Raw genomic sequence first — 15,855 nt, forward strand, 5'->3', positions numbered from 1 at the left:
AAATTATGATAGCTATGAGCAATCACTGTTTTACTTTCTAAGTGTTTTCAAACTGTCCCTTTAAAAATAGATATTTTGTTAGTAATCTAATTTAAGCTCACAAGACTATATTTTTCAAAAGCTACTTTATTTTATTTTGAAAATTGGAGAAATATTCACTCATAATCAGACCTATAACAATTTTTTTGTTTTCTTCAGCATTTGTTGCCAACCTTATCCCATTCTGACTTTTTGCCCTCCTAACAGGACCATTTGAGTCTTTTGTACTCATCTTTTAACATCTGACATTGTGTTGATATTCTCTGAACATGTTTTTTTTTAAATCTTAGCTGATCAGTAAGCTCTCTGCGTATCTACTGTGTGGTCTTTGGGATTTAACAGTTTTTAACAAATGAATTTCATCATCAAGAGATCATTGGTTCTTGATCCTACAGAAGAGATGAAGATACGTAGTTCTTTCCATTCCAAAATAGATGTGGGGATGATAAATGATGCATATACTCTAGGATATAGTCCCCATATTTTTTTAGTTTTGCTTTTCACAACCTATCTTTTTATCTTACAAATTTTCTAATTCTTTATTCAGTCAGTTAATATACACTTAGTATGTATCTATTATGTGAACCAGACATTTTACTAAGCATTGGCTATAGAAAGACAAAAGAATTTGCTTGATTTCAAGGGGTCTGCCATTTAAATGCAAATAACTAAGATAAATTAGAAATAATCAACAGACACAAAGGCATTAAAATGAAGGAGTGAGAAAAGTTTTCTAGAAAAGGTAGAATTTAAGACAGAAGTAAAGGAAGCCAGGGAACCCAGGATGTGTAAAAAGAGAAGAGAGAACATTATAGGCATTCATGATAGTCAATGAAGATGCTTGGTTGGGAGACAAAGTGTCTTATTCAAGGAATACCAAATGCATTGTCACTTGATCAAAAGCTATAGAGGAGGGGGTATAAAGGATAAGAATACTTGAATGTGGTTGGAGATGACTAGATTATGAAGAATTTTGAACATCAAACAGATAATTCTATATTTCATCTTGGAGACAATAGTTACTTGAATTTATGTATGTTGGGGGGCAGTTGTGTGTGTGACATGGTCAGAACTGTGATTTGACATCTGAGAGGTTTGTGACAGGAAGACCAAACCATTGATTATTGCATTAGTTCAGGGACAAGGTGATTAGGACCTGCACCAGAATGATCACAGCATCAGAGGAAAGAAGGGGATATAAAAGAAAAATGTTAAAAAAGACAAAGTTGGAATGCCTTGGCAACAGATTGGACATGTGGTGAGGATTTGAGAGAGTAAAGAGTAAAGGATGACACCTAGTTGTGAGCCTAAGTAACTGGGAAGATCGTGATAATCTAGAGAGAAGGAAGAATCAAGAAAGGGAAAATGATCAATAAGGTCAAAGACTGCAGAGAGAGAAAACTGGGAAAAGATAATTGAGAACTAAGAGATCATTAGTGACTTTGCTGAAAGTAGTTTCAGTGGAATGATGTCAGTAGCCAGATCGTAAGGGATTGAGAAGAGAGTGAGAGGAAAGAAAATCAAGGCGCCTTTTGTAGACATCCTTTTCAAGGAGGTTAGCTCCAAGGAAAAGAAATATAGGATAATAGCAGAGATGGAAGAATTTAGCAAGTTGGGTTTTTTTCAGGATGAAGAGATATGGGTGTGTTCATAGGCTGTTGGATAGAATAGGCAGATAGGGAGAGAATGAAAATAAATGAAAGGCATGAGATAAGCCTGGGAGAAGAGAATGAACTAGATTGAGAAAAAAGATTGAAAGCAAAAGAAGGTGACTATGTAGGAACCATTTAATGGAATAATTCTCACTTTTTTGTTAGAAATGAAAATATTGGAGAAAAACAAGGGGAATTTGAGGGATTGATGAGACCTTCTTAATAAATATCTAGAGGCCTTTCAATAAGAGTATAAGAGTGATATGCTTTTATAAATAACCTTAACATTCCAAATAGATATTTTAATTAGTCTACATGTAATGAATAGAAACATTAAATTCAGTTCTGGATATAATAGATCAGATTTTGAAGAAACTAGGATAAATGGCATAGGAACAAAATACTTCCCTTCAAGTATTTGAAGAACTTCTATATGGAAGTTGTGTTAGGCTTGTACTGTTTCTTTGCCCCCAGAGAACAGTACCAGGGATACCCAGGGAAGCTGCAAAGAGGCAGATTTAGGCTCAATATCCCAACAATTAGAGAGGTCCAAAAGAGGAATGGGCTACTTTAATAGGTGCTGGATTCCCATTGGAAATTTTCAACCACACAAAAGATAGTCATTTGTCAGAAATATTGCTTGGGGATTCCTTTTGAGCATGGTATGGACCATGTGTTAAATTGCTAAGTTTGCTGCGTGATCTCACTGATTAGCAGGAATGTGTATGTAAACACAAAAACTCACACACACACGCACTTTAGAAATCCCATTTCCTGCCAGAATGAATAAATGCCAGTGTCTTTCAAATGAAAGGCACAGTCTATAGCAGGGATTTTCCACTAAATGTCAATATTCTTTAAGAGGGTTCTTCTCTAAAAAGGTCTTCTGTTACATGATAAACAGACTATGGAAGAGCAAAATAAACCTTCTGATAGCCTTTTGTAACAGTTCTCCATTTAACTGCATGGCTAAATATCTATCTAACTTTAACATAAATCTGAATATTCTATTTTCTCATTCCTTGATCAACATTGAAGATTTATTGAATGCTAATGGTCTTCTAATGAGGCTTACCACAGACCAGAGAACAGACCTCAGAGCCAGGGAGACCTGGGTTCAAGTCTTGTTTCTGCCACATGCTGGCTGCGTGAAGCTGAGGAAGTCATTTAATCTCTGTGTGACAGCAAGCAATTCTCTAAGATTATGTTACAGAATAGTTGCCCATCTGCATTGGTGAGGAGTTTTCTAGCATTGGAACATAATTTTAAAAAACATTTTTCAGAATTGAGGGATACCCACTTTGTTGGTCACTCCTCTCCATGAAGCCTTTCTCCCTTTTTCATTAGCAGGTTTGACCATCTAATCTATGTGCTCTATTAAGAGATGACACAAACCTCTATTTTATCTATTTCCCATCGAGTTGTTTTTTTCCCCTGTGGGTAACTTCCCATGATCCTTTTAATCATATAACTTCTCTTGTATAACCAGAAAGAAAGTTGATACTTTCCTAAACAGTGAAAAACTTCTTCTTACACTTCATTAAACAATTTTCCAGATACTTTGTAATTTTTGACTTAACACAGTTATCATCTTGAACCACCTTTTGTTTAATCTGCTATTTAATCTTTGTGTGTTACCATTTTAGCCTAGCCAAGGGCTGAAAGCATATTAATTCAGTCTGTTTTCCTCTGCTCCTCACTAGCTGATGAATTCCCTAGGTGACAGAACTGCCTACTTCCTCAGTGGCTGGCAGCCATGTAGGCAATATGTGTTATTCAACCTTTTTCATGCTTCTGGTTTCACCAGCTAAATTCTGAAATCTGTCATTGAAGTATTTCTCTGTACTGTGTGTATATAAAACTGATTTTTATAACTCTGCAGAGAATACTCTTGAAACCTAGGATTATAGGATAATAGACATAGAACTATAAAGGATCTTAAAAATCATCTAGTCCAACCTTCTCCTTTTCTATTAAGTAGACTAATGCCCAGAGAGATTAAGTGACCTAACTAGAACCACACAGTTTATTCTTTCCCACTTTATCCCATACCATTTTTTCTTTTATCCATCTTTAAATTTCATTCTTTTTTTAACCTATCCTTCTTCTTTTCTCTGTACTTTTCCTTTAACTAAAGAATCTATGGAAAATTTTTTTCAAAGTTATTTTTTCTTTTATCAATTGGTTAAAACTCTCACAGCATAAATAAATTTATCTTGTACTGAATGTCAGGTATCCTTAATATACTGGTTGATTAGCAAATGTTCAGTCTCATATTATCAGTTAGCATCAATTCTCCAATGTGGAAATGTGACCAACTAACTAGTAATGAATTTCTTTCATTTCTCTTTGCAGCAAAACTTGGAAAGACCTGTGAAAATGAGCCTTCGGTGCTTAGTGGAATGTGCAGTGAACTGCCAGCTCTCAGAATGGACTTCTTGGAGTGAGTGCTCCCAGACCTGTGGCCATGGAGGTATTTATGTTCTGTTCCCCATCAACCTCTAAGCCTCCTATAAGCATATTGAATAGTTTCTTTTTAAGTGCAGATGACATTTTGCTGGGGCAAATTATAAGATAACTCACTAAACAGTGTAAGAATTAAATTAATGGGGGGCAGCTGGGTAGCTCAGTGGATTGAGAGCCTGGCCTAGAGACGGGAGGTCCTAGGTTCAAATCTGGCCTCAGACACTTCCCAGCTGTGTGACCCTGGGCAAGTCACTTGACCCCCATTGCCTAGCCCTTACCACTCTTCTGCCTTGGAGCCAATACACAGTATTGACTCCAAGACAGAAGGTAAGGGTTTAAAAAAAAAGAATTAAATTAATGTACAATACTTCAAGTATTATTTTTATAAAGTTATCTGACAAAATAGAACCATGTGACTATGTTTTCTACCAGCTCAAAAAAAAATCCACCTCACCAAAGCCACCACAGGAAGGAAAAAGTGGCTGAGAGAGGGAATTCCACCAAATTTATCTCCTGTTTACATCAACACAAAATGACAAGAAGAGAGGAGGGTGCTGGAAATCATAGTTTTGCTGGGGATCATAGTTTTTAGGGTAACAGATTCAAATTACACAACAACCTGCCATTCTATGAAAGTCCAAGAATTAGTACATTAAATTAGTCATTTCTTACAGCTCAAACATCCTGGACTTTGTCGGATCTAGATTCAACTTAAATCACCAAACATGACTTAAACACACACTACTAGTAGAGCAGAACACTGTGCTAAGCACTAGGGAAATTTTAAAGAAAAAATGCTGAGTTCGTGGAATTTATAATTTAGTAGAGACTGAAGAGGACCCCAGCAGATCAAGGTGAACGTCAGACCCTAAAGCTCCATTTCTGGGACCTGTGCTGTTCAGAAACCCTTCAGTTTCACATGTGATAGCTTCAGAGCACCACTATTAGAGACTCCGTTTACTTTCTTCTGGGAGTCATCAGGGGAGTCATTAACATGGCATGTCAGGCTTGTATGAAATCCAAACCAAAAGATTGGACATGTTGTTGTCAGAACAAGGGAGATGCCTTCTCCCTACAAAGGAGTAGCCTGTGTTGGCTTTTTGTGCTGTCACCTAAGTGGCCTCATTTGTTTCAAAGGAGTCAAAAGTCTGTGTGTTCTCCTATTGCCAAAGGCTTAGTAGACCATTGGGGAAATTTTGCCAAAGGACCCTATATTCCCATTTGTACCACAATGTCAGTTCATGGCCAAAGGACATAGCAATCTGTAGGATTTTTGAGGCTATAAACAATTGGTCTTTCAAACAGCAAAGACCACACATTATCTCTGTTTGTTGGCCTTAGCTATGGTCAATATAGACACAGGAGCTAAAAGTGTTCTCTCCCTCCTCATATTTTCTTAGGGGACTTTATCTGGATCTCACTTATCACATCCTTATAATACACTTGTCAGTGCACGTGCCGATCTCTCTAGAGCAAGCCCTAGTAGAATGTGATCACCTTGAAGTTGAGACTATGTCATTTCAAAAAACCATAATCTCCTTTGACTAATAATTTTTTTCAAATTAAATTTACTATATTAATCATTTAATCAGTAAGCATTTACTAAATTCTTACTTTTTATAACTACATGGAATATTCTTGAAACATAGGATAATAGACAGAACTGAAAGGGACTGTAGAAATAATTTAGACCAACTTTCTCCTTTTCTGAGAGGTTAACTTAACTAGAACCACAGAGTTTCTTTATTCTTCCCCACTGTATTGTGTTCCTATATGTACTAGGCACTCTACTTATCTCTGGGAATAAAAAAAAAGAAACCTACCTTTGTCCTTACTGACCTTATATTCTAATGGGGTACCAGCATGTAGACAAGTAGATATGGAAGGTTTTGTGCTTCAAGAAGGCCTCCTACAGAAAGTATAATTTGAACTGAGCTTGAAGGAAGCGAATGTTTCTGAGAAGTGGAGAGGTGACATAGGAGACCATTCTAGGCTGGGCATACCAGTGCAAAGGTATTATAGAAATGTGCCCTCTGGCTCTGCCCCTCCAAGTCTTCATTTATGTCGATGAAACACCAAATTGTTATGCCTTGGGAAAAGAACTGAATTTATAGACATATGGCTATCTGTGTCTGGCTTTGACCTTAGACAAGTCACTTATCCTTCTTTGGGCCTTGGTTTCTACATCTGCAAAATGAAGGAATTGGATTCAGTGATTTCTAGCTCTAAAGCACTGACTCTAAGTCTCCTGATCAACTGGTAGATTGGATGAAATTTATTTTTGCATTTATTGTTTGTTTGAAAAACAGATTCAGTGAAAAAATTCATAATATAAACAAGACTGGCATTAGATGGGGTCAGAAGACATAGGACATGGCAAATTTAGCCTACTTGTTTTATAAGAACATTGAATGCAACACATTTGTATTCATTTGCATATAAAATATACCCTATTTAAATGATACATACCTAATTTACTAAGCATTTATTAAGCACTTAATATGTGTACAGTACTTGGTTAAGTATTTGAATTGCACAGAAAATTGTAAAATTCCTTGCTCTAAATAACTTTGCCTTCTACTGGGAAATATAATGTGTAAATAAGTAAATACAAAATATAGAAAAAGTAAATAGAATCTTTTGAGGGGGAATGTAGTGGGACACTTACAACTAGAGAGATTAGGAAAGGACTAACATAGAAAATGACATGTAAAATAACACCTGAGCTTTCAAGGAGGACCAGTAAGACCTCTGTTAGCCATTAGTTGGGTTAATGCCTTTTCTTGAAAGTAATAAAATTTAATATTTTTTAAAAAACATTATATAATGGTGATGTTTCCTTCACTCACTTATTCCCAGAGAATCTGGATTAGTAAGGTTAGAATATAGAATCAAACCTTTAGAATTGGAAGGATCCTCTAGAGACAGTTCATTCCACTACTGTATATAGATTCAATCTCGAGGATCTCTTTCCTGACATCAGGTCTAAATGTTCTTATTTGTTACTTCACCCAATTGCTGCCACATCTTCACTCCAGAGAAAAACTGAATAAAGTTAATCCCTTTTCACCACATGACAATCCTTCAAGTGCTTGAACAGAGATATCTCATCTCCCCGAATCTTTTCTTCAAGTTAAATTCTATGCCCACTCCTCACATGACATGGACTGAAAGTCTTTACCATTCCTGCTGCCTCTGAATATTCCTCAGTTTATTAGTCTTCTTAAATGGTGTCTCTTAGCACATTTGAGATATGATCTAAATAGGGCAAGTACAAAAGAATTATTGCCTATTTATTACTGCAGGATATGATTTAATGATATTTTCTGTGTGTCCCTGGGCAAGTCATTTAACTATTGTTTGTCTTGATCCACTGAAGAAGGAAATGGCTAACCACTCCAGTATCTTTGCCAAGAAAAAATGTAGTATTTGGGCAGTATTTGGTCCATGGATTCATAAAGAGTTGGATACAAATGAACAAGAGAACAACAATAACAATGACATAAGGCAGTTCAAGATCACATTAGATATTTTTACTGCCACATTACATTTCTTACATGTTGAGCTTGTAGTTCACTAATACCCTCCAAATCTTTTTCATACAAACTGCAATCTAACAATCCTACCCCCATCTTATACTTGTAAAATTGATTTAATGGACCAGTTGTTAAAATTTACATTTATCCCTATCAAATTTCATTTTATCAGAGTAAGCTCAATGGCTTAGCTTGTCATATTTTTTTTGTATTCCCATATTAGAGTCCAATTGCCGGTTTTGTTTCGCTGTAAAGTTCTAAAGCATGTCATTTTTGTCATTAACCAAGTCATCTGATAAATAAAGTAAACAGTACAGGACCAAGCAGAGATCCCTGAGATGCTGGGAAGTTATGGTTGTATAGCTATGACAAACATGAGTAGTCAAGTGTGCCACTATGGGCCTGTCCATGGAGTTTGGGCTTAAAGAAAAATGACACAGCTGTGTGCCATGAGATTTTCTAAACCAGGTATTAAAATATATATATATATATATTTAGGGGACTGAGTAGATTGAGAGCTAGATGTGGGCGGTCTTGGGTCCAAATCTGGCCTCAGACATTTCCTAGCTGTGTGACCCTGGGCAAGTCACTTAACTCCCATTGCCTAGCCCTTACCACATATTGATTCTAAGACAGAAGTCAAGGTAAATTTATTTTCAAATACATAGTTATTTCAGAGTGACATTCACTAGATAACCTTCCTTGTGCTCAGCTTGAGCAGCTTGAACTCTTTGTCCCTCCTCTCCCAAAATAGCATTGGTCCCTGATTCTTCCCTAAACCTTCAGGGGTCCTAATGAATTATCTTCTTTATTTTTCCCATGAGTAAGGCTTCAATTTTTACCCTTATGGCATAACATAATTTAGCAATGTTTCCCAAAGGAAGAGACTAGCTTATTTAATTGTGTCTTAATAGTCACCCAGAAATAGACCCAGAAAACCATAAACCAAGAGAAGCAATGGTAAGAAAATTTGTACCAGACAAATTAACCTTTGTTTCTTAAAACAGAGGTTAACTTCACAACAGGGAAAAAAAAACTACTATATTGGGCTTATCTCTTAAAAGACAGTGTCTACAATCTTTCATCTGAGCCCACTGGGCTAAGGGAAAGACAAGAGCAAACGATGTACTTTGTCACAATAAATTAGGAGAGATAGTCTAGCAAATTAAACAAGAGTCACCCTTTGACACCTGGGACTATCAACGGGCTTCTTTACTCACAGTGAAATACAAAAGTTGCCTCTATTTATGAAATCGATAGTCAGGTAGGCAAACTCTGACATATCAGATGCCAGATAACTTTCCCCACGAGTGAAGACTTTCACATCAAACCAACAAAACTCAATTGATCTAGGGGGAAAAAATTGAAGTAGGCAGCTATGTTATTTTCCAAGCATCTGGACTGCATTGCTAATGTACACCTGATGCCTGGCACATACTTTCTAATTGTCTTAAAGATTTCAAGGTCAAAACTGTTAGAATCCAATTTATTTCAGGTTAGAGAGAGAACTGATTCTAAGCTCCCACTAAGGGATCTTCTTAGATGGATTTCAAAGATCAAAGCATGTAACAGAAAAGCTTAATATTTGGATTAGTCATGTTCTTTGTCTGTTGAATTTTCATCAGTTCACTGGAATGGAGAACTCCCTAAATTTAGCATAACATGAATAATTCATAATTATTATTTAACCGATAACACTCTAAGAATGTTATTCATTCCAAATGATGATTTTTTTTCTTGCTTTATTATTTGAATTCAACTTTTAAAGTTGTGTGGTAATATTATACATGGTATAAAATTCAACCTTCCTTCAGGGTGTCCCAGATGACTCCTTCCAGCCAATGATAACAATGATAATGTAGCATGCAATTTCCCCACATAAGAAGAGAATGATTTACATTTGCCCAAGATTACCAATACTTTCTAACTACTTTCTACTTCAAGAACAAACAAGAAGAAACCGTCCAGTCTTACTTTATCATTTTTCTGTAGAAAGTTTGGTGGAACTTTTGGTCAAACATTGCTACCAACTGGTCAGATACCCTGACAAACTATTAAATTGAGTAAGCAAGAATTTCCAGGATTGTCCAACTTTTCCTTGGTGTATTTCCCATAAATATACCAGAAGCAATGGATCTGGGTTGTAAAGAGGTAAACTTAGGTTTGCTATCATGAAAATCTTCATCAAACTGGTACTCTACTAGAATGAGATATGCTACCTCAAGCGTCATTCTCTTCAGAGGGCTTCAAGCAGAGGCAAGAAAACCACATATTGGGTAGGTTATTGTAGGGATTCTTATAGTTTATAGATTGAAGTAGATGGCTACTGAGGTCCCTTCTAGTTCTATGATTCTATTAAAAATTGTAATGAAAAGAAATGAGAACTACAGATTTCATTCAATTGTTTCAGTTATAGATTGTTAGGATACATAAATACTATGTTCAGAAAACAGTACTAAATGATAAATTGCTTATGATTTCTCAAACCAAGGAATGTTAAAGGAAACCATTTATAAATTGTAATACTCCAATTGATCTACAGTCTGACTAATGTGTCTATTTCTTCTATCAATGCAGATTATTAGATTACCATTCATGCCTCCTTTCCCTTTGCCATTTTTGTCAGTGAACTCCCATAGGTCTTTCACCTATTGTTCTAGAGGTCTTCTTTGAGATCTTTTAGCATTTTGGAGGGAAAGTACAGAGTATACCACTGCATTGCACAGTTCATTTATCTTTCATCACCACATAGCAGGAAAACACCAAGTAAACTGATGCCAATTTAGAATACAAAATGGAAGATCTTGTAACCAGAATGAATGGTTAGCATACTATTTAGTGCAATTAGGATGCAACTCCTTCTGCTGTTCCTCCACTCTAAATCTATGATCTTATGATCTGCTCTAACAATAAAGATCTTTGAAAACAGTCTAGAATGTAATGTAGGAATGTCTCTATAAAGATTAAAGTCTATAGGCACTGAATTTATGGTTCTAGTTTGTAATATGTATTGAGAAAGGAAATTTCCTTTCTCAATAAATATTACAAGTTTTAACTGAAATATAAAGAGAATGGCATCAATTTTGCTGACAACACTTTCTCTGACCATAGAAGCTGAATTGGCTTTCCATGATGAGCTATTCCAAGGGTCATTCTTGATGTTCACTGGGTACAATGCAGCCATGGAACACTGAGTGGCATTGAAGTTTGCCATATTCTTTTTTCCAAATAATAGGCTTTAGAATATTTAAAGATTATCAAGAACCCCATTCCCTCCCTAAGTATTCTATTCTCTAAAATAATTTGAAGATTGTATTCAATCAGTCCTCTCATGTCCTGATTCAGAATGCCTTTATCCTCTTGGTTCCCCTCATCTTTAGGAAGAATGCAAATTCGTCAATGTCCTTTCTAAAATGTGACATACAGAATTTTACCTAACACTCCAAATGTGTTGTGACCAAGAGAACCTCTAGCAAGTCAGAAAACCAGTCACTTATCTTATTCTGGACATTATACTTTTATGAATACAGCTAAACTAGGAGCAAATTAGATTTTTTCACTTTTTTTCTGTCTCATCACACTATTACAATCCAAAGCCTTGTCTTTTTAGCTCATGAATATCCTTTTAGCCACATGTCCCTCATCCTGTACTTATGCTCTTGATCTTTAACCTAAGATCATGGCTTCACATTTATAAATCTTAAATATCGTGTTTTTGTTTCAATAATGACATTCCTCCTAAAAACAATCTCTTTAGTCTTAATTTTATTACTCAAAACAAAACTTATTTTGTATTATCTGAAGATATGATAGGCATGATAGCTATGCCTTAAATCAAGAAATTGATAAAATTTTCCAACAGAACTAGATCAAAGACACAGAACTCTGTAGCATGCCATTAGAGATATCCCTTCAGGTAAATAGCAATCCATTAACTAAAACTCTGTAGTTATAATGCATTTAAGACCTCACATTCATATGATACAACCCCATAAGCTATTTTTTACAATCTGTTCTGATCCTTATAATAATGAGTATTGTTCCCCTCATTCAACAGGACACTAGTGATAATAAGATGAGGAAGCAATAACTCAGAGGAATCAAGTCATTTGGCCAGGGTTATATATCTAGAATATGTCTAAGGGAAAATTAGAATTCCTAGCTTCTTGACTCCAGGTCCAATATTCTACCAAATATATTCTAACTGTATGAATTAATATACAATCTGTATCTGTTCATAAGGGCATCATATGAAAACGTCAAATGCCTTATCAAAAGTCATACTTCCATGGCATTCCTCTAACTTAATATTACAGTAACTGTGTCAAAAATTGAAATTATATTAGTTTAGAATGGCATTATTTGGAATCCATATTGTTTCTTAGTAATTATATCTTCCTTTGCAGGATACTGAAAAATTTCATAATAGATATTATAAGTTTAATAGTCATCAAAATTAAATTCATATCTTATAGTTTGAAGTATCCCTCCTCAAATAATGGATTTTTTAGATACTTCCCTACTGTGTGACCTTGGGCAAGTCACTTAACCCCCATGTCCTAATCCTTACCACTCTTCTGTCTTAGAATCAATATTCTAAGGCAGAAGGTAAGGGTTTAAAAAAAAGAATGGATTTTTTGATGATCATGAAAACAGTTAACATTTTTATTTTAGTAAGATCCTATCAATTCTCTATCATTCTTTAATAATCACTTACAAAGGTCCAGCAATCACATCTATAAATTATTTCCATAAACTGAAATATACTTAATTCATACCAGGAAAATTGAGGGTAACTGGTTACTCTCTTAACATCTCATAATGGGTTTCATTTCCCACTCAACCATTTTTGCTCCTTCCCCATCTGAACTCTTCATAGTTGAGAAAACAAGTGTAAAGTAGATGTGAGTAGTTTCTTTTTCCTTCTCATAATCTATTGTTACTTTTCAATCTACATAAAACAAAATCTATATTGCTCCATTTTTCCATTGATTTTTTTTCTAAAATTAAATATTTGTTTAATTCTACCGTAGTGCTTCCTTGTGACATGAAAGTTATCCAAAATACCTAAAGACTGTTCCAGAAAAACATAAACACTAGAATTCCTACTGAGTCAGAAAGCTATCCAATGTGGGGTTGGCCATCCTCCATGGAGGTGGATGAGCCTATCAGGAAACTGAGACCAGGGAATGGATGTCTTGGGCTATAGCAATTCACAAAATTTGTCATAAGGCACTGGTGACAAATTCAAATAGAAATAGAGGGGACACTAAATGATACATAACAATCATTGGGTCACATATTGAAATGTGTTATCTCTATTTTATTGTATTTTATTTATTATGTTAAATCTTTTCCAATTTTATTTTAATCTAGTTTAGACCTCATATTGACTTGGTTCTGAAATGTAATATCATCTATGTTTTATTGTATATTCATTTATTTTATTAAATATTCCTTGCATTTTAATTTGGTGCCCACTAAATTCACTATACCATTAACTACTTGGCAGAATGGCAATAATTTTGTCACCATATAAATAAGTGGTGTCTGAACACTTTGAACTGATGGTTTTCTCAAGGCCATAGTAGGAAGACACAGCTTTTAATTTGTTTTACTTTGACTATATCTTCTCCAAGGTCTCTTTTTCCTTGCCTAGTAAGCTATATTTGAAAACTTTTAAAGCATTATTTTGATGCTAGTATAGGTAACTATAAGGTAACTTAGTTTCTCTCAAGAGATGAAAAAAGAAAAGGGAGAGTCAGAGTGGAGAAAATAAATACCTAACTAAAACATAGACTGTTCATCTTTGCATCACTGCATTTTGTTGGTCTTATATAAATCTGAATTTCCGGTGAATATCCTTTACTACTCTATTCAGAAACAGTATGAGCAATGATAGCTAAGAAGGTCCTCCAGTCATTCCATGGATACTGACTCTATTTATGAACCTATTTTTTTGTTTGTTTGTTTCACTGACTCTTAATCCTCATCAAGCCTGGCTATGACTTATCCCAAATGTGGTGAGGAAAGTTGCGCCTAGGAATTTCTTTTTCTGATATAAGCCACCTAAAGGGGTTCACTTTGTAGCTTTCTACTTTAGTGATTGTTTTTGTTAACTAAGTGCTAAACTTTATTGTTTCTATGTTCTGAGGGAATACAAGTGCTATAAGGGAACTCTAACTTCAGCATCCAGACAAAGTCCAAGTTGCTCTAGTCTATTCTGGTGGAGAAGCATGTTCTAGCAGATATATACTCATGCTTGGTACCTCAAGAAATTCTTTCTCCCTAACCACCAACCACCACAAATCTTGCTCTTCACAGATAACAAGGTTTGTCTCATACTCCTTTTTTTTTTCTTTAGCCCTTGCTGCTGGCAAAACCAGAAGGCTTGTTGATGTCTTGCTTCTTGTTTACTTGATAAAAGGCACTGCCACTATCCCATATTGCATTTTTAGGGCATGGCTTAGTGACAAAGACATGGCAATAATTGAAGAAACAATGTATTACCAACCCCTGTAAATCCTTCTCATTTCTCAGATGAAGTTGTTTTCTGCAGCAACAGCCATAGCTAGATCAAGAGATATGTGGGATAGGTTAAGGCACTATGGGACAGAGGTTGTCATATAGGGACTATTGACCCAGGTCTCCTCCAACCTCCAGTAGAGCATTACCCTCAGGTCAGACGGTTCATGTTTCTTTTAGTTGTTGCTCCCTAAGCTGTGGACTTTATGTTTGTATTGAATATATTGCTGCTCCCAAAAGCAACACAATTCCCTTTTCCTAAAATATTTCCATTTGCATTATTGCACATTTGTACTATGCTTTAAGCTTTTCCTTCAAAGTGCTGTTCTTTCTTTAATCAATCTCTCACACAACTGCCAATTGATATTACTAAAATTAAATAGTACTAAAACAGAGGCTGACCATATCACTTCCCTACTCAGGAAGCTTTACTGCCTTCTTCATGCCTCAAAGAGAAAATCCAAACTCTTCAGCTTGGCTGAATATCTCTCCCACAATTTTTTCTTAAGTCCTCTTTAAACATTCTATATTCCAATCAAATCAGTTCACTTGTCTATAGATAACCTTCTGTTTCCTGCCTCCAGGCATTTGAACAGGTTGTCCCCATGCATGGAATGCTATTCCTTTTCATCTCTGCCTCTTGGAACTCCCACCTCCATTCGGAACTCAGCTCACCTACCACCTCTGATATGAAGTTGTCTTCTTGATCCCCCTAAAAGCTATGGCCCTTTTCCTACTCTCCTGCCCCAGTTCTGCAATTCCTTGAATGTGGTTTTGAATTTACCTATCCGTGCACATGTGATTTTCCTCTAGTAGAATTTAAGCTCCTTAAAGACAGGTACTTTTCACTAAATAAAGAAAGAAAAGCTGTATCCCTAGTGCCCAGCAAAATGCCTGGTGAGAACTGAATGGAATTACTGAAGCTTAAAGTCAAATAGAGTACACATGATTTTACTATTTTGGGCATTAAGGAGTTAGCCAGAGTAAATACAGAGAAATATTATTATAAATAATGATTACTATTGGAAGGCATAATTGTGCATGAAATTACAGAGAAACATTCAGAGAACTGTTTTTTTTAAATCTACTAATAATTATAGTCATTATAGCCACTCTCATTTATAAGCAAGATAGATGGTTATCTACTCACGTGCAATTGCTAGGGAAGGATAGGAGGAAGGCAGCTTTGTCCAAAAGTATCTGTCCAGCTCAGGACTCCTTCTGATTGATATATTGTCATTCATTTATTCTAAAAATATTTTAGGGTGCAGTTATAGATATCATCTGACTCATATTATTCCCTTTTTATTTAAGAGACTGGATGAAGATAAGACTTAGTCACATTTTTGTCTAAAGCTACTCCTGATAGTCACCACAAACTATGAAACAATGGCATTTCCTCTTCAATAAAGGTCTTCTCAAAAGCACTTTTAGAGGCCAATCATGTCATTGTGTTAGGGGTCATATTTTTTGAAGCACCTGAGTTTAACTCTTAACTCTGCCACTTAAGAAACCTAGGTGATCTTCAGGAAGTAACCTGAGTTTGACCACAATTTCATCATTCATAAAATGAGGCGATTGGACAACATTGTCTCATTAAGGTCCTTCTTTAGAACATGTGGGGTGGAAGGGGGATC

At 35.5% G+C, this 15,855-nt stretch overlaps 1 protein-coding gene across 1 annotated transcript in view; it reads left to right on the forward strand.

Annotated features, from left to right (window-relative positions):
• THSD7B (thrombospondin type 1 domain containing 7B) overlaps nt 1-15,855 on the forward strand; it is a 1,225,997-nt gene that overhangs the window by 1,165,044 nt on the left and 45,098 nt on the right. Inside the window, exon 20 of the mRNA XM_001364165.4 lies at nt 4,047-4,164. Coding sequence (XP_001364202.1) covers nt 4,047-4,164 — 118 coding nt within the window. The remainder of the gene's footprint in view (nt 1-4,046; nt 4,165-15,855) is intronic.

This window comes from Monodelphis domestica, chromosome 4 (genome assembly GCF_027887165.1).
Source record: "Monodelphis domestica isolate mMonDom1 chromosome 4, mMonDom1.pri, whole genome shotgun sequence".
In the NCBI taxonomy this organism is placed as follows: domain Eukaryota; kingdom Metazoa; phylum Chordata; class Mammalia; order Didelphimorphia; family Didelphidae; genus Monodelphis; species Monodelphis domestica.